This window comes from Microtus pennsylvanicus, chromosome 12 (assembly GCF_037038515.1).
Source record: "Microtus pennsylvanicus isolate mMicPen1 chromosome 12, mMicPen1.hap1, whole genome shotgun sequence".
NCBI classification, from domain to species: domain Eukaryota; kingdom Metazoa; phylum Chordata; class Mammalia; order Rodentia; family Cricetidae; genus Microtus; species Microtus pennsylvanicus.
The window spans coordinates 91849692-91868624 of record NC_134590.1 but is presented as its reverse complement, the minus strand read 5'-3'; the positions used below and the strand labels follow the sequence as shown (position 1 = coordinate 91868624).

The window sequence follows — 18933 nt, the reverse complement described above, 5'->3', positions numbered from 1 at the left end:
TTCTTCCTTCCCCATCATTCGCGGTTCTAGAGCAGTGCTTGGTACAGAAGCCATCCGAGAGCTAGCTGTTCTGTGAGCAAGGACCAGGGAAGGAGCTTGTTGGTGAGGGTTCTCATTGAGAGGGGCCTTGGAGCAATTTAGGTTTGCTGCCCCTGGGGGCTGTGTTTTCTTGTGGCTTTCACACAGTAAATTGCCTACTTGGTTGTAAAATTGAAATGGGGAATGTTTGGCACTGAAGTTTGTGCCTTGGAGGGGCTGTACCCACCTGCTGTTTTGTCCAGACAAGAGTCCTGTCAAAGCCAGGTCCAGGAGGTGCATTTTTGTGCCTCAGATCTATTGTTTCTGAATCAGTCACTGTGTTTCCAGAACACTCTGTCTCTTGGGCATGTTCCCAGCATGGTGTTTGATGTCTTGTCACCTTTGTAAAGTAAGTGTGTGGTGTTGGTTTTGTTTTGAGACAGTGTCGTGTAGTCCAGGCTGGCCTTGAACTTGCTGTGTAGCTGAGGATAACCTTGAACAATTAATGATTCTGCCTCCATTTTCCTAATGCTGGGAAGACAAGATGTGGCTGGCATGACGTTTGTTGGGGATGGAGCCTAGGGCTGTGCATACTGGGCTAGCGCTCAGTCCCTTAGCATTGGCTCTGTTGCCTGTGTGTTTTGAAGCTATGGAGTACCTACCCCATAGTCATGAGTGCCCTAGATTCTTAGTGCCCCCTGTTCCCCGCCTTCCCCTCCCCTCCGTCCATTACATTTCTCTGCCGTGGGCCATCCCATTGCAGGCATTCTGAGGTAGTGTCTCTCTTAACATGACTAGGCGGTCAGAGTCATCTCACCTGCTCTCCCCATCCCTCTTCAGTTCATAGATGCTTGATTTCCATCCAGTATGGCGCTTGGGTCGCCCCATACCCCCAGATCTCTGGACCTCTGGATCCTTGCACTATCAAGGGCAGGCCAGCATGCAGAGCCCTGCTCTGTGCAGCTCGGGTGAGGTGCACCATGCTCGCATGTAAGGAAGCAAGCATCCTTAGTTGTAGTCCAGTGCTGCATCCTGCAGGCTCTTGTTGCCATGGTGATCTCATAGAAGGACCGGCAGCATTCACAGCCCTTCTGTGGAACTTCTGTAGTTCATGGCTTTGAGAAGTTCCCTTGCACTGCTTCTCTCCTGGGAGAGAGACAGAGACTGGAGCAGGGCTTTCCCACTCAACTCTTTGTCCTGTTTTGGGATCCCTCATCGCTGGACAGGAGGGTGGAAAAGACAGTTTGATTGTGGTGCAGGAAGGGAGATAGGAGATGACACAGAAGATTGGTACCCAGCAGGACCAACAGTGGCCTCCAGCTATTCAGTGGCCAGCTGTGTGTGTGCGTGGTGGGAACAAGGAGCCATCTTGGGCTAGATAGTGCTGTCCTGTGCACTTGAGGTTTAGCAGCACAATAGTGTGACCAAATGCACTTACTGGATACTAGTAGCACACCCCATCTTCAGTTTCCTGCCCCGGGGTCCTGACTTTCTAAAATACTTCCATACAAAGCCCCACCCTCTGAGTTGGGGTAGCTGCAGAGTCATCCCCCAGGGGGGATGGTGGGCAGTCTCTACCCTAGAGCAAACCAGGCTAGTGCTCTTATTTTGCTCTGAACTGAGGCCTCAATTTCCCCACTAGCAGGTCACAGCCCCCATCTCATGGCATTGTGAGCATTGATGAGGCTCTGCCTGTGACAGTAAGTGCTCACTGTCAGCTGGTGTTCCCACCCTGAACCCCCATTTCAGACATGGGCAGGTCAAAGGCTCAGAGGAGAAAGGGACAGAGGAAAGGAAGAAAAACACTGGGTGTGATTGGTGGGACTAGGGTCTGTCCACAATATCCGTCACTTGGGTGGGTGGAAGAGAGGAAGTAGTGAGTCTACGTTGTGGGGGTTCTACTCCACTGAGATGACCCTGGCTAAGTGGTTCATGGGAGCCCAGAAAGTACACCTCTGTCCCCTGAATCCTGTCTGCATGACCCTGTAGCCCAGGGCTTCTCAACCCAGGCACTGTGAACACCTGGGCTAGACTCCTTGGTTATGGAGGGTGCTGCTCCAGGCATTACAGGTGTCCAGTCCTTAGTTGTGACAGCTGTGTGGCCTCAGATGTCACCTGTGACCCTCAGAATTGGGCTTGGTGCCTAGCCTCTCTTTACCTCCTTTCATGGCCTACACTTAGCCTTTAGGTTAAAGGAGAGAGCAGGACTGTGCTGGCGTTGGTGGATGTGTGTCCTGGGATTGTGTGTCTGGCTTTGACTCTGCCTCTCTGGCAGAGGTGGAGTGGTGGCAGAGGGGCTGAGACAGTGTCGTGTGTCAGGAGCCAGTCGAACTGCCTGTGTTCAGTGGGGGCTGAATTGGAGTGAATGGAGGCAGCTAAGCTTGGAGAAGCTGGGCCCAGTGGCCCAGGCCTGTTATCCCAGAACTTGGGAGGCTGAGGCAAGAACATCACAATTTCATACCAGCCTGGGCTACATGCTTAGTCATTTCATGGCTAGCCTGGGCAACTTAGCAAGATCTTGTCTCAAAATTCAAAAAGGAACAAAAGAATGATGTTCAGAGCGGAGACAGGAAGGGAAGGTGCAGATCATTTCTGGCTTGGCGGGCAGCTCTCCAAGGCACTTCCCAGCCGCTGGCTGTCACTGCAGGTTTGTGCCAGTGGCTTAGGCCCCTCCATCTGTTCTAAGGGCATTGGTTTCTGCTTCCTCTGCTCAGGCTTCTACTTGGGCTGCCCTCAGTGTGGTGGGGAGAAGTATCACCCACATTTCTCCTCTGTGCCCAGGCACCCAGAAAGTTGAAAAATCTCCAGAAATCCACTCAGGCAGAAATTGTCACCTTACCTGGGGCCCAGTGGAGGGGCCACTCACTCCCATTGGGGCTTCTGCACGTGTTTTTAATTAGGAAGTGGCCGGAGATTCTGTAATTTCAGGGAAAGCTTCAAGTTTCTGACTTGTTTTGAAAATGAGGAACCAGTCTGGGCCAGCTTGCACATTTGAGGTTTGACAGATGCTACCTCTTCCCTAGAGAGACTGAGGACTCGTGGATATCTCAGTCCCTACCGTGCTGCTCTCCTTTCACCCAGCCCAGCCTGCATGCCCTGGTTAAGTGTTCTTTAACTTCCCAAGGGTCTGTGGTGACTGCAGGGTACCATCTGTCCTTGTTTTGCTACTGCTCAGAAGGCGGCAGCCAACAGGCTTTACTGTGTCCAGGGGCCCAGGACCACTGCAGGGCTGCAGTCACAATGACCTCACCCAGCTCCTGGTAGCTGGGACGACAGGCTTGTGCCAGCGGGCTCAAATACTTTTCTTTTTTAATATTTATTTATTATGTATACAATATTCTGTCTGTGTGTATGTCTGCAAGCCAGAAGAGGGCACCAGACCTCATTACAGATGGTTGTGAGCCACTATGTGATTGCCGGGAATTGAACGCAGAACCTTTGGAAGAGCGGGCAATGCTCTTAACCACTGAGCCATCTCTCCAGCCCCTCAAATACTTCTTAAAAAGTTTAAAGAGTGTATACAAATGTGTGTGCGAATACACACACACACACACACTGATGGGGTGTGACTCTGAGCACTTGGTTGGCAAGTACAAAGGCCCTGGGTTCACTGCCAGCACTAGAAAACTTGGTTACCTGTTAGCCTTACCCTAGGTGAATTTTAGTCCTTCCTCATGGGGCGAGGGCCTCAGTAGCCAATGCCCCTTCTGTGCAGGTAATTACAGCCTCGGGTCCTGCACTGGCGTGGCACTGGGGCCTGCTGCTGCTGCAAAGCTTGAGAGCCTGGGTATCTGGAGCCGGAGCTTGTGTCCTGGTGGCACCCCAGGGTGTTTTGCCTGGCCTAGCCAGCAGACTCCCATCTCATCTCATTTCCTGCATCTGGATGCTAGGCAAGAAGGGGAGCTGGTGGTAGGGTGTGGGACAGCCATTCTGAGTGACTGGCCCCTTGGAGTGTGGGACTACATTTGGGTCCTGCTGGCAGCAAATCGAGATACCCGTGTTCCCTGTTATACTAGGGGAAAGATGGGGCTGTTGCTGGGGCTAAGTGTAGGATGATTGGCAACTTCTGTGGCCTCTCCTCCCAGTACATCAGTCATGCCCACTCACTCTGTCATCAGAACTAATTCCTTAAGGTCTGGGTCACTTCTGATAGAGAGCTAGCAGGTTAGGGGAGATCTAGTCACCCCAGAGATCTGCCCTGCAGAGGCTATAGCAGAAAAGGAGAAAGGTGTCCATACGCCAGGCTCTGCTGGGTGATGCCATCTGCCCTAGTCAGGTCTGATTAGGACAGGGACCTGACCTGCTTTCTTCCCATGATGTTGACTGCGTGTGGTGGAGCTGGGGGTTGATAGCTCCCTGGGCCTGGACTTTGGGCAGTGATCCGCCCCATCTCCACCAGCCACACCCACTAAGTGTCATGAGCAGCCCTTTGTGGCATTGAGTTGGAGTCATACCATGGGGCAGCTCCCTTGTCATCCAGGTGTGAGGTTTCCTGCCCTTCTTTTCAGTGTCTTGGCTATTGGCAGCTCTGTCAGTGTTGGGTCCCTCCCGTGTCAGAAGTGCAGCCCTCTCGCCTCCTGGCAGTGCTCAACCAACACCTCCTTCTGTGTTCCAGGGTGACCAACTCTACCTAGTCCTTCTGTGGCCCAAGACTCAAGTGACTTCCATGAGAACATGCCCCTCTTTGCATATAGCTACTCTGTAGTTGCTCGGTTCTGGCACCTACAGGCTCTCAGTACATCTCACGGCCCCTCAGAGTCTGCCACAGGCCTCTGGGATTTCCAGCCAGCAAGCAGTGCTTCAAGCGTATCATTGTAGGATACCGAAGGCTAGCAAGTGCCTTTGCACACATGATCCACGTTTCTAGATGGCCTCAATGTTTTGTCATGTGGTCTTGAGTGTGATTGCAGTGACAGGAATCAAGTGACATTGCCTTGGAGCTTGGAGTGGATCCCTGTGTTCTCGAGCACTGAACAAAGCTCTTAGTTACCCTTCCCTGTTTCAGGTCTCAGACTCACCCAGGATCCAGGTGGTTGAGGTGGCCTTGGACACACCCATACCCCCACTGCCAGCCTCAGACAACTGCCCCAGCACCACATATTCCAGAGAACTTGCCTTCCAGCTGGGTTACAGGGGCTTTTCCCACCAGCCTTCCCTCACTTCACTTCACCATGTCTGTGATAGGCCACGCAGGCCACATTCCTGTGTTTGTTAGGCTGGGGGACTCCATGTCACTTCCCTTTCTTCCCTTTTGTGATCTCTCTGGGGTTTGGCCAGACTCGGTGTGAGCAGGTTCCTCCCTAGCTGTAGGGACGGTAGGGTGGAGGTGGTGACATATGTGGGGCATCCTCAGGGTCTCCTGACCAGAAGCTGAGCCACTGGGCACAGGCTTCACTCACCCCAGAGGCCAGTCCACTGTTGCTGTTGGTACTCCAGTGGCCAAGGCCTCCTAGACTCTCAGGAGTTGGCCACACAGTGCAGTGAATTAGCCACGAGAAGGAGTGACAGGTGCTCCTGTGTCAGCCACAGGTCTTGTGCTGCCTCCACTGTGCTGGGTTCTTATGGTTCTTATGGACCATATGTGCTGGTTCTTATGGACGGTGTTCACATAGAGCACAAAGCGAAAATCATTCTAGGAAAAGCAGGTGGCATGAAGAGTGCATGACCCAAGGAGTGCCCCGCCAATACCTCAATGGGGCCCGCTGGGAACTTTCTGAGAAGTCACAGGAAGATGTTTCCAGGAGCCACCCTCTTGGTGCAGGGCTAGGAAACCTGAGACACATGGGCCAGAGGCCTCATTCCCCACCACAGAGCTCAGAGAGGACCAGCACCGACAAGTGAAGACTTGTACTGTGGGGTTTGCCTCTGCTCAGTGCAGAGTTGTTCACACGACAGCTGCCTGCTGGCAGTTGTCACCGTCCTCACTGGATTAAAGCAGCTGGCACAGGGCCCAGGGTGCTGAAGGGATATTTGCCGATGGTGTTTGAGGATAAGAAGGTGGAGACACGTGGTGTTGGCTTGTTGGCAAGGTGCTGAGCCCTTCAGTGACTGTCCAGCTGCTGTGGCTGCCTGGCAAATGAGGTGCCATCAGGAGGCAGAAAGGAAGTATGGGTTCCTTCCTCTTTCCTTCTGCCTGTCTTTGCTGTGCTGTGGTAACCCCGGCCCAAAGCTCCTCCTAGGTATCTGTCCTCTAGGGTGTTAGGTGATAGATGCTTTGTTCTGGATGCCACAACTCTAGAGGAGGATGGAGGGGTGACCCACCTCCAGAGGCCTTGGGGTCACAACTAACACATTGAGGCTGGCTGTACAGAGCCACTAGCAGTTTGGATGAAGCGCTGGAGGTTTGGGGGATTCCAGAGAGGATATGTCTGCCGTGGATGAGCAACAGAGGCCACAAGAAGACTCAAGACAGCACCATGCAGCCAGCTACCTGTACCAGGCTGCCCTCTCACTCCCTTTTGAAGATGTAGCAATGGGTTCCAGCAAGCCAGGCCTTGAGGCCAGGTGGCATGGATAGGATGGCTTCCCGTCACCAGTCCCAGATGCAGAATTCACTGGCCAGGCTTCTTGCTAGGGTGACTTGGAACCTTGAAGCCCACCACACTGGGCACAGGTTTGTGTTTGATATATAGCAGATGTGAGTGCTGTGCCCATCAGCTCCTATAGCTGCCTGCCAAGACCTGTCCTGCGTGCTGAGACAACACAGCATCTACCCCTTCCTCATAACAAACCAGAGCAGCTTCCCCAGCCTGTGAACTCCATCCCTCTGGAGACCCAAGCCCTCAGTCATTTAGGGCAGAATTGCATAAAGAGCGGAGAGGAGGGGCTGGTGTCCTTCCTGTAGCCTCCTGGGCAGTGTGTCAACTCATGGAGACTAAGATGCCCATGAAGCCAGCAGCTGTTTTGCTGGGAGTCTGTAACAGCTGTGAAGCTCTATGGTGTAGAGGATTCTAGGCACACTCCTGTCCCCCAACATTGGGTTCCTGGTGTGCCTGCAGCCTGTCTTCCTGCCTTAGCCTCTGTCCCTGCTGTACTGCCCTGCGGAGGAAAGCCAGGGTGTCTTTCAGTGCTCTGTCTGCATGTGCACCTACAGGCCAGAAGAGGACGTCAGATCCTGTGGTTGTGAACCATCATGTGGGTGCTGGGAATTGAATTCAGGACTTCTGGAAGAGCAGTCAGTGCTCTTAACTGCTGAGCCATCTATCCAGCCCTTTTTATTTTTTTAAGAGATGTTTTAATTATGTGTGTTGGTTTGTACACATGACAGCAGTGTTGGTAGAGGCCAGAAGAGGATGGTGGGTCCTCTGTAAGAGCAGGAGTTGTACCCAGCTGCTGAGCAGCTCTCCAGTACTCAGGACAGCTCTTCCAGTGTGTGGATCCGATCATGCCAGCAAGCATCTTACCCCACTGAGCTATTTCAACAGCCAGCCTTATTTGTTTTTGAGGTAGTCTCATGTATCAAGTATTAGCCCAGGCTGGTCTTGAACTCCTGATCCTCCTGCCTCTACCTCCCAAGTGCTAGTTAGAGTGCAGGTGTGTGGTTTCTGCATCTTTGTGCATGCTAAGTGGATGTTGTACTCATGGAGCCACGTGCCCTGCCTAGAGAGTGGGTGGGTTGTAGGTGTCATACATTGATTGATGTGCTGACCACAGACCTATTGGGAGCTTGGAAGGCTGGCTTGGTGTCCCTGGGCTGATATAAGCCAGACTCTGAGGGAGCTCCTGTCTCTATGGGAGGCAGTGTGGAGCAAGGCAGCCAGCAGGGGCCTGTCTACCTGGTGGAGCTCACACCCTAGTTGCTTGGAGGCATGGTGGCTTTGGCTATCTGTCACACCTGGGACCTTGGGAAGGAAGGTCTGTGATGTGGGAGTGTCATATATTAATCTGTTGATTTCATTGGTTAAGCAATAAAGAAACTGCTAGGCCCATTTGATAGGCCCACCCTTAGGTAGGTGGAGTAAACAGAACAAAATGCCGGGAGGAAAAGGAAGTGAACAGCTCTCCTCTCCGGAGCAGACGCCTCAACGCCATGCTCCCCACTCCAGGGAAGATGCACGCCATGAAGCTCTGACCCAGAATGGACTTAGGCTAGAATCTTCCCGGTAAGACCGGTGCTATACAGATGATAAGAAATGGGCTAGTCCAGGTGCGAGAGTTAGCCTAGAACAGGCTAGGTAGAAAAGGGCCAGGCAGTGATTAAATGAATACAGTTTGTGTGTTGTTATTTCGGGCATAAGCTAGCCGGGCAGGCGGCTGGGGTGTTAGGGACGCCGCCCCTGCCGCCGCCCCTATTACTACGGGTGGTTTCAAGTCAGAACCAGGCCAGGGTGGATCTGGTGTGCGCTGTTGTCCCTAGCTGAGCACGCCTCAGATTCTTGCAGTTGTTCTTAGGGCTCTCTGTGCCTCGCCCCAGGGGCCTGACACATGCCTGTACCTAGGGAACACATTGCCCCTCAGTACTGAGGGACTGTGCTGGGGCTGCAGTCCTGGGAGTAGGTGGCAGGTGCACCTGCCTATCAGCCTCACACGGGGTCTAGGGACTGGAGTGCCAGTACTCCATGTTGTAGGTGCCCTACTTCAAGGTACCAGGAAGTGACAGGTGGCTAGGCAACCCTAATAGACTGTCTCTTCTCATAGCTCCAGTCATGTCTTCATGAGCCAGTCTTTGGGGCCGAGGTGCTGTTCTCAGCAAGTGTGGAGAGAGGGTGGCTTGAAAGGGACCAAGGTGGACAGTGTGTTGGCTCCTTACACATCTCACTGGTGCGTGTGTGGAGGTGGAGCTGGGGCTGGGCATTGGCCCAGCTGCTCAGCTGGGCACAGAGGTGCTGACAGGGCTCCAAGAACCTGGTACAGACTCTGGTGAGCTACTCCTCTGCCCAGCCTCCTCGTAGCTCACCACACCTCCCCTGCCGTCATTTGTGTTGGCTATGGTGGAGGAAGTGTGAGCCTGGCTGGAAAGTATGCCATTTTATGGTGTCACTTGGGCTTCATCTTGGGCTGTGCAGATAGACCAACACAGATGGTTATGGGAACACTGGGCGGTGGGGACCGAGGTAGTGAAAATGTCATCCTTTAGGCTACCTGCTTAGAATCTATGGTCCTGGTGTTCTTTTCTCTAGGACTGGGTGTGGGTATGGGTCTTGCTGTGTGTCCCTCCTTAAGCTTGCTCCCTGATGGTGGCCTTGTGCTCCTTTCCTCTCCATGTCTTCTCCATGTGCGCCAAGCATGGACACATACATATCTGCCACCCCAAGGACTGTGGCTTTCTCTGGCACTGTGCCCATATAGTGCCCAGGCCTACTTCTACACAACCTGAGGGCTTGTGGTGCTCATGAGAGTTAGCCTAGCCACAAGGACATCACCAGTCGCACATCCTGTCCCATCAGGTGCAGACCCTGCCACTGTCTGCCTCTGGGTAGCACACATGCACTGCTGTAGGAGTCCTTTTTAATTAGCACCTCTGGGCACCAGGTTGGTTGGGTTTCTAGGGTTGCTGTCAAAAGAGCAGGAGCCTAATGGCCAGCTGCTTGCTAGTCGAGCAATGGTGCACACCTTTAATCCCAGAACTTGGTGGGCAGGGGCAGGAGCATCTCTGTGACTTTGAGATCATCTTGGTCTACATAGCAAGGCTCTGTCTCAAAAATAAAACAAACAAAATCCAAGTTGGTGCCCGGTTCTTAGGCAGGAATCATATGATGCCCTGGTGCCTTGTGCCCCACCAACTTCTTGAACCCTGTCCTGCATTCTTGTCCCAGTAATACGCATGCAGAAAGGGACAGGACCATGTATGTCACTGAGGGGCTCCACATGCAGGTGCCCCTGACAGCCTCTGAGCAGCTGGGTGTTCTATGAGCTGCTTTTAAATGTATTTTTGTGCATGTCGCATGTGTGCGTGTTGTTGGGTACCTGCGCACACACTGGCATATTTAAATGTGTGTTTAGCTGACTAGAACTAAGAGCCGTGTTGACCGTTCAGATCTAGCATTGGGAAAACACTGATGTTTCTCTTTGCAGAAAAGCCTGCCGTCACGCCGTCCGTCTTTGTGTTTCAGAAGGACAAAGGACAGAAGGTAAGGGACCACTGTGCTCTCTATACACCTTCCTCAGACTTGCTTTACCCCCTGAGAAGCCAGAGAAGGCTTGGCTGACAACCAGAGCATGGGCTTGTGACAGGTCTCCAGTGTTTCTCCTTCCCCATCCCATCCCATCCCATCCCATCCCATCCCATCCCATCCCATCCCATCCCCCTGTCCCAATATTGTGTTCTAGAATTGTCTCCCTGTCCTGGGAAAACCAGAGCAGAGGGACTGTTCGAAGGACAGAGCTTGGTGAGTTGAGGAGTAGCAAGTACTGTGCACATTTTGGGGTACATGTGGCATACATTTAACCTACAGTCCCCATTCTACCCCCAGCACCCCAAGAAAGTGTTCTAGTTGACTGTCCCAGCCCGGGCATGTCACAGCATCTTACTGTCCCTGCCTCTTCTCCCTGTCTGTGGGGCTGGCTTCTCCTTCTCTGAGGGCATATCACCCCAGAGGCCATGTGCTGCATGTCTAGTGGGCACTGTGTGTGGGCCTTTCCTACTATGGAGAGGCAACAGCTAAGGATACCACTGTCCACCTGACTGCCCTTCTCAAGGCCATCCCTTTGTAGTCTCCTGGATGTGGCTGTGTTCGCGGTCAGAGGCAGTCAGGAGACAGAGGCTGCTGGTGGCTCCCAGCCTGTGTGACTCCTGTGCATTTGCATCCTGTTGGGAGACTGGGTAACCACTGGGGGCTGCTGCTGGCCAGATAATGATGCTTTGTTGCCACCACTGCTCTGTGGGTCTGTGCTCAGGAGGGCAGCCGCTGCCTGCCCCACCTCCATGCCTGCCAGGGAGACGGTGGTGTTTAACCACTCGGCCGTCTGTTCTGTCTTTTGCTGAAGCATCTGGAGGCCCCAGGAAACTGCTGGTTTGTTTTGGTGACAGAGTGCTTTTCAAAATGCCATGCTTCCTTCTATCCCCAGCCTGGTGACAGCTGTGCCCTGAGGTCAGAGTGGCGTGAGGTCCATTTGGGTTGTTTTCTGTCCAGTGTTGGTGGTATCTGGACTTTTTGAGACCCTCCTGCAATTATGTGCCAGACAGCTTTAGTTGGCTGTGTTGGAATCCCCCCTCCCCCCAGTTTCCAGCTGTTCCTCTGCTGCTGTGTGCACAGACCCACGGTGAGTGTAGGTGCTACTAGGACAGCTTGGTGACTCTGCAGTTTGTGTGCCGTTGCCCAGTATTCCATATGCAGAAGATCCTTGCTGTCTTCCTGTGGAGGAGGAGGCCCCCAGTAGGAACTGCTACAAGCCTGGAGCCAGCGGAATTCAGCTCTGAAAAGGATGCTAAGGGTCTGGCAGCTAATTTTGAGCACATCCATCCCGTAATGTCATTGTCCCGGGGAGTCACATAAGATTACTGGTTTGGGGGGCTGGAGAGATGGCTCAGTGGTTAAGAGCATTGCCTGCTCTTCCAAAGGTCCTGAGTTCAATTCCCAGCAACCACATGGTGGCTCGCAACCATCTATAATGAGGTCTGGTGCCCTCTTCTGGCCTGCAGACATACACACAGACAGAACACTGTATACATAATAAGTAAATAAATAAATATTTAAAAAAAAAAGATTACTGGTTTGGGCTCAGTTTCTCCAAGAGGTCCACATGACTGGCCTTAGGCTCTGGCTTTGGTACCTCTGAATGTGCCATGTGTTCTTTCCAAAGCCATGGGCTTCTCAGTGCTGCTTCTCAGTGTGACCACCAGGCAGAAGTGATGGCTAGAGCCAGCCTGAGCTACACTTTGAAGGCGTGTCCTTATTTTGTATGCAAGTACTTCTGTGCACCACAGTGTGTTTTGTGGAGGCCAGAGGAGGGTGTTGGGTCCCCAGAACTGGAGTTGGAGGTGGTTGTGATCTGCCTGATGTGGCTACTGTTACAGATAACATGCCTTCCCCGTGAGGAGTCCCTCCACACACTTAAGAGTTAGTGGAGGGACTGGCTCTTTACCAGAGCTTCTCCTGCTCTGGCTACTGCTCGAAGAGCCGCCTACTAACCCACACCTCAGACTCATGCATTCCACTTACATCCATCATCCTTAGTCTCCCTCAGGGCCTGGCCCAGGTCAGACTTTGAACAATAAACAGGAGACGCAAGTCTGAGCATTTGGGTAGATGGGGGATTCTCACAGCAAAGATAGTGCCAGAAGTATTTCTTAAGTACACCATGTTACTTGGGTCATCCTGCCTACCTGTGGAATTAGGCTTTTCTTCAGAAGAAAGAACCAGGGATTTTGGGGAGGCCAGGACATGGCATTGGCTGTGGCTGTGTTGCCCCTTGAGCTGTCTGTAGAGCTGTGTTCCTGCTCAGTCCTTGCAGCCTAGCACAGGGTCTGCTTAACCTAACAGGCCTGGCTGCTACTCCTCATTTCTGCCTGCCAGGAGCGTCCACCTCTCATTACTTGTGCATCAGTGGCAGTGGTGTATTGGCTTTGTTGCCCAGGGCAACAGGTGGTCACCTCCTGCTGTTGACTGGAATAGGCAGTCAGCCTGCTCCTGTTTGTTTTATGGGTGTTGTTTGTTGCTGTCACTTGGTTTTGGAACGAGGAGCTTCTGTGCCAGCTGAGCATCTAGTACCAAAGCAAAACCCTAATCCAAGCTTTTAGTAACTTGCTTATTTATTTTTATTTTATTTTTTTACTCTGTGTAGCTTTCTTTATTTTCTATGAACAGTGAATATTTCGGGTGGTTTTGTTTGCTTACTTGTTTTGTCTTTTTTCGATATTTTTTGAGCTCTACATTTTTCTCTGCTCCGTTCCCTGCCTCCCCCCACTCCCCCTTCAATCATCCCCCAAGGTCCGCATGCTACCAATTTACTCAGGAGGTCTTGTCTTTTTCTACTTTCTACTTCCCATGTAGATTAGATCTATGTAAGTCTTTCTTAGTGTTCTCATTGTTATCTTAAGTTCTCTGGGATTGTGGTTTGTAGGCTGGCTTTCTAAAACCACCTATGAGTGAGTACATGTGATTATTGTCTTTCTGTGTCTGGGTTACCTCACTCAAAATAATGTTTTTTAGCTTGATACATTTTCCTGCAAAATTCAAGCTTTCATTATTTTTTTCTGCTGTGTAGTACTCCATTGTTTAAATGTACCACATTTTCCTTATCCATTCTTCAGTCGAGGGGAATTTAGGTTGTTTCCAGGTTCTGGCTATGACAAACTAAGCTGCTGTGAACATAGTTGAACACATGTCCTTGTGGCACGATTGAGCATCCTTTGGATATATACCCAGAAGTGGTATTACTGGATCTTCAGGAAGGTTGTTTCCTAATTTTCTGAGAAATCGCCACACTGACATCCAAAGGGGTTGTACCAGCTTGCATTCCCACCAGCAATGCAGAAGTGTTCCCTTTTCCCCACAACCTCTCCAGTGTAAGTTGTCATCAGTGTTTTTGATCTTGACCATTCTTACAGGTGTAAGATGGAATCTCAGAGTTGTTTGGATTTGCATTTCTCTGATGACTAAGGATGTTGAATATTTTCTTAAGTGTCTTTCAGCCATTTTAGATTCCTCTGTTGAGAGTTCTCTGTTTAGGTCTGTACTCCATTTTTTTTTTAATTGGGTTATGTGATCTATTGGTGACCAATTTCTTGAGTTCTTTGTATATTTTGGAGATCAGACCTCCATCTGATGTGGGGTTAGTGAAGATCTTTTCCCATCCTGTAATGATGGAGGAAGGTCATTGGTTAAGTAATAAAGAAACTGCTTAGCCTCATAGCTTAAAACATAGGTGGGAGGAGTAAACAGAACAGAAGGCTAGGAGGAAGAGGAAGTGAGCTCAGAGAGACGCCATGCTCCCCTCTCCCGGGAAGATGCAATAGCTCTGCTCTCTGAGGCACACACGATGAAGCTCCGACCCAGGATGGATGTAGGCTAGAATCTCCCTGGTAAGCCACCTCGTGGGCTACAGCAGATTATTAGAAATGGGCTAGTCCAGGTGCGAGAGTTAGCCTAGAAGAGGCTAAATAGAAATGGGCCAAGCAGTATTTAAATGAATACAGTTTGTGTGTTGTTATTTCGGGCATAAGCTAGCAGGCAGCTGGGGTGCTGGGGACGCAGCCCTGCCGCTCCTATTACGACACTGTAAGCTGTCGTTTTGTCTTGTTGACTGTGTCCTTTGCTTTACAGAAGCTTTTCAGTTTCAGGAGGTCCCATTTATTAATTGTTTCTCTCAATGTCTGTGCTGCTGGGGTTCTATTTAGGAAGTGGTTCCCTGTGCCAATGTGTTCAAGTGTACTTCCCTCTTTCTCTACTATAAGGTTCAGTGTGGCTGGCTTTGTGTAGAAGTCTTTGGTCAATTTGGACTTGAGTTTTGTGCATGGTGGTAGATATGGGTCTATTTTCATTCGTCTACATGTTGGTATCCATGTAGGTAAATACACTAGTTAAATGTGCTTTCTTTTTTTCCATTTGATGTTTTTTGCTTCTTTATCAAAGATCAGGTGTTTGAAGATGTGTGGATTGATATCCGGGTCTTCTACTTGGTTCCATTGGTCCTCCTGTCTGTTCTTATGCCAATACCAGGCTGTTTTCAGTACTGTAGCTCTGTAATAGAGTTTGAAGTCAGGGATTGTGATGTCTCCAGAAGTTCTTTTATTGCCCAGGATTGTTTTGGTTATCCTATTTTTTTTTGTTTTTTTTTTTCCTTTTCCAAATGAAGTTGAGTACCATTCTTTCAAGGTCTTTGAAGAATTTTCCTGGGATTTTGATGGGCATTGCATTGAATCTGTAGATTGCTTTTGGTAAGATTGCCATTTTTACTATGCTAATTCTGCCTACCCAAGAGCATGGGAGGTCTTTCTACTTTCTTGTGTCTTCTTCAATTTCTTTCTTCAAAGATTTAAAGTTCTTGTCATACAAGTCTTCCACTTGTTTGGTTATAGTTATTTTATGCTATTTGTAGATATTGTGAAGGGTGTTGGTTTTTTGATTTCTTCCCCAGCCCATTTGTCATCTGTGTACAGCAGGGCTACTGATTTTTTTTGGGTTAATCTTATATCCTGCTACATTGCTGAAAGTGTTTATGAGGTTCTGGTAGAATTTTTGGGATCACTTATGTAAACTATCATGTCATCAGCAAACAGTGACAGTTTGACTTCTTTTCCAATTTGTATCCCCTTGATCTCCCTTTGGTGTCTTATTGCTCTAGCTAGGACCTTAAGAACTATATTGAATAGGTATGGAGAGAGTGGACGACCTTGTCTTGTTCCTGATTTCAGTGGAAACGCTGGGAGTTTCTCTCCATTTAGTTTGATGTTGGTTGTTGGCTTGCTGTATATTGCCTTAATTATGTTTAGGTATGTTCCTTTATCCCTGCTCTCTCCATGGCCTTTATCATGAAGGGATGTTGTATTTTGTCAAATGCTTTTTCGTCATCTAATGAGATGAACATGTGGTTTTTATTTTTCAGTTTGTTTATATGGTGGATTACGTTGACAGATTTTCGTATGTTGAACCATCCCTGCTTCTGTGGGATGAAGCCGACTTGGTCATGGTGGATGATGTTCTGATGTGTTCTTAGATTCGATTTGCTAGTATTTTATTTAGAATTTTTGCATCAATGTTCATGAGTGAGATTGGTCTGTAATACTCTTTCTTAGTATTGTCTTTCTATGGTTTGGGTATTGGGTAATTGTGGCCTCATAGAAAGAGTTTAGCAGTGTTCCCTCTGTTTCTATTGTGTGGAATAATTTGAGGAGTATTGGTATTAGTTCTTAAAGTCCTGTAGAATTCTGAGCTGCAACCGTCTGGTCCTGGGTTGTTGTTTTTTTTTTGTTTTGTTTTTTTGTTTTTTTCTGTTGGGAGACTTTTGATAATTTTCTATTTCTTCAGCACTTATAGGTCTGTTTAATTTGTTTATGTGGTCTTTATTTAATTTTGGTAAGTGATATTTATCCAGAAAGTTGTCCATTTCCTTTAAGTTTTCCAATTTTGTGGAGTACAGTTTTTCAAAATATGACCAGATGATCCTCTATATTTCTCCGTGTCTGTTGTTATGTCTCCCTTTTCATTTCTGATTTTGTTTTTTTTTTTTCTGCGCGCTGTCAGGACCCTCTGATTTTGTTAATTTGGATATTCTCTCTCTGCCTTTTGGTTAGTTTGGATAAAGGTTTATCTATTTTGTTGATTTTTCTGGAAGAACCCACTCTTTGTCTCATTGATTCTTTGTATTGTTTTCTTTGTTTTTGTTTTGTTGATTTCAGCTCTCAATTTGATTATTTACTGCTGTCTAGTTCTCTTAGGTGAGTTTGCTTCTTTTTGTTCTTAAAGTTTTCAAGTGTTCTGTTAATTCACTACTGTGGGATTTTTTTTCAGCTTCTTTATGTAGGGATTTAGTGCTATAAACTTGCCTCTTAGCACTGCTTTCACTGTGTCCCATAAATTTGGGTATGTTGTGTAGTCATTTTTATTGAATTTAAGGAAGTCTTTAATTTCCCCCTTTATTTCTTCCTTGACTCATTTATGATTCAGGTAAGCATTGTTTAATTTCCATGTGTTTGTGGTTTTTCTGGAATTGGTATTGCTGTTAACTTCTAGTTTTAAACCATGGTGATCAGATAAAAGGTACATTGGGTTATTCCAATCTTTTTTTTGTATTTGTTGAGGTTTGTTTTGTTACTGAGTATGTGGTCAATTTTTGTGAAGGTTCCATGAAGTGCTGAGAAGAAGGTATATTCTTGTTGTAATAAGGGGCGGAGGGCTATGTTCCTGGCACCCGGCAGCCCGCACAGCTAGTTTTATACCTGAAATAATTACACGGAAACTGTGTTCTTTTAAACACTGCTTGTCCCATTAGTTTTAACCTCTTATTGGCTAGCTCTTACATATTGATCTGACCCATTTCTAATATTCTGTGTAGCACCACGAGCTGGCTTACCAGGAAAGATCTTAACCTATGTCTGTCAGGAGTGGGAGAATCATGGCGACTGCCTGACTTGCTTCTTTCTCCCAGCATTCTGTTCAGTCTACTCCACCTACCTAATTTTCTGTCCTATCAGGGCCAAGCAGTTTTCTTTATTAGTTAACCAATGAAAGCAACAGATAAGACCCACCTCCATCATATTATTTTCTGTTTGGATGGAATACTCTATAGATGTCTGTTAAGTCCATTGGAGTCATAACATCTGTTAGTCCTCTTATTTCTCTGTTCATTTTTTGTCTGCTTGACCTGTCCAGTGGTGAGAGGGGAGTGTTGAAGTCTCCCACTATTAGTGTGTGGGGTTTAATATATGATTTAAGCTTTAGAAGTGTTTCTTTGGCATATGAGGGTGCCTTTGTATTTGGGGCATAGATGTTCAGTATTGAAATCTCTGTTGATGGATTTTTCCTGTGACTAATATGAAATGATCTTCTTTGTCTCTTTTGACAGATTTTAGCTTGAAGTCTATTTTGTTAGATATTAGGATAGCTAAACCTGCTCGTTTCTTAGGTTCATTTGATTGGCATATTTTTTTCCCAGCCTTTTTACTCTTGAGACGATGTCTGTCTTTGAGGTTGAGATGCGTTTCTTGTATGCAGAAGAGGGATGGATTCTGTTTTCGTATCCAATCTGTTAGCCTGTGCCTTTTTATGGGTGAGTTGAGTCCATTTACATTAAGGGATGTTAATGACCAGTGGTTGCTATGTCCTGTTAATTTAGTTTTCATCATTGGTGATGTTAATTTGTGCATTTTTTCTTCTTCAGGATTTTCTGTAATGAGATCACCAATTGTCTGTGTATTTGTTGGTGTAGCCATCTTCCTTGGGTTGGAGTTTTTCTAGTATTTTGTGTAGGGCTGGGTTTGTGGTTAGGTATTGGTGAAATCTAGATTTTTCTTGGAATATCTTGTTTTGTCCTTCTACGGTGATCGACAGTTTTGCTGGGTATAGTAGTCTGGGCTGGCATCCATGGTCTCTCTTAATGTATGCCTAATGCTTGACTTTCTGGCTTTCATTGTCTCCACTGAGAAGTCAGGTGTAATTCTGATAGGTCTATCTTTATTTGTTACTTGGCCTTCTTCCTTTGCAGCTCTTAATATTCTTTCTTTACTCTGTATGTTTAGTGTTTTTGATTATTATGTGGTGAGAGGAATTTTTTTGGGTCTAGTCTGTTTGGTGTTCTGTAAGCTTCTTGTATCTTCATAGGCATATCTTTCTTTAGGTAGGGAAAGTTTTCTTCTATGATTTTGTTAAATAAATTTTCTGTGCCTTTGAGTTGAACTTCTTTCTTCTCTTTCTATATCTATTATTCTAAGATTTGGCCTTTTCATGGTGTCTCATATTTCATGGATATTTTGGGTTAAGCTTTTGTTAGATTTAATGTTTTCTTTAACTGATGAGTCTATTTCCTCTCTGTTCTCTTCAGCGCTTGAGATTCTCTCTTCCATTTCTTGTATTCTGCTGTTCATGTTGCATTTAATGTTCCTGATCTTTTTCTCATGGTTTCTTTTTCTATAATTCTTTCAGCTTGTGTTTTCTTTATTGTTTCTATATGTTTGAGTTCTTTTTCTTGGTTTTCTTTAAGTGATTTGCTGATATCTTTCAGTTTTTGTTTGTCTCTGCCTCAATTTCTATAAGGGAATTTCTCATTTCATCTTTAAGAATTTAAACCTTCTCTCTTTTTTTTCTTAAATATTTATTTATTATGTATACAATATTCTGTCTGTGTGTCTGCCTGCAGGCCAGAGGAGGGCACCAGACCCCATTACAGATGGTTGTGAGCCACCATGTGGTTACTGGGAATTGAACTCAGGACCTTTGGAAGAGCAGGCAATGCTCTTAACCACTGAGCTATCTCTCCAGCCCCCTAAACCTTCTCTTGAAGTTATATTTCAGGTCATTGCTTCTGGTTCATTTATAT

At 47.8% G+C, this 18933-nt stretch overlaps 1 protein-coding gene across 4 annotated transcripts in view; it reads left to right on the top strand.

The window, feature by feature from the left end:
• Positions 1-18933, top strand: part of Ranbp3 (RAN binding protein 3) — a 51460-nt gene that overhangs the window by 2143 nt on the left and 30384 nt on the right. For all 4 annotated transcript variants that reach the window (XM_075942601.1, XM_075942600.1, XM_075942598.1 and 1 more), the window contains exon 2: positions 10033-10088. In XM_075942601.1, the coding sequence (XP_075798716.1) occupies positions 10033-10088 (56 nt within the window). The remainder of the gene's footprint in view (positions 1-10032; positions 10089-18933) is intronic.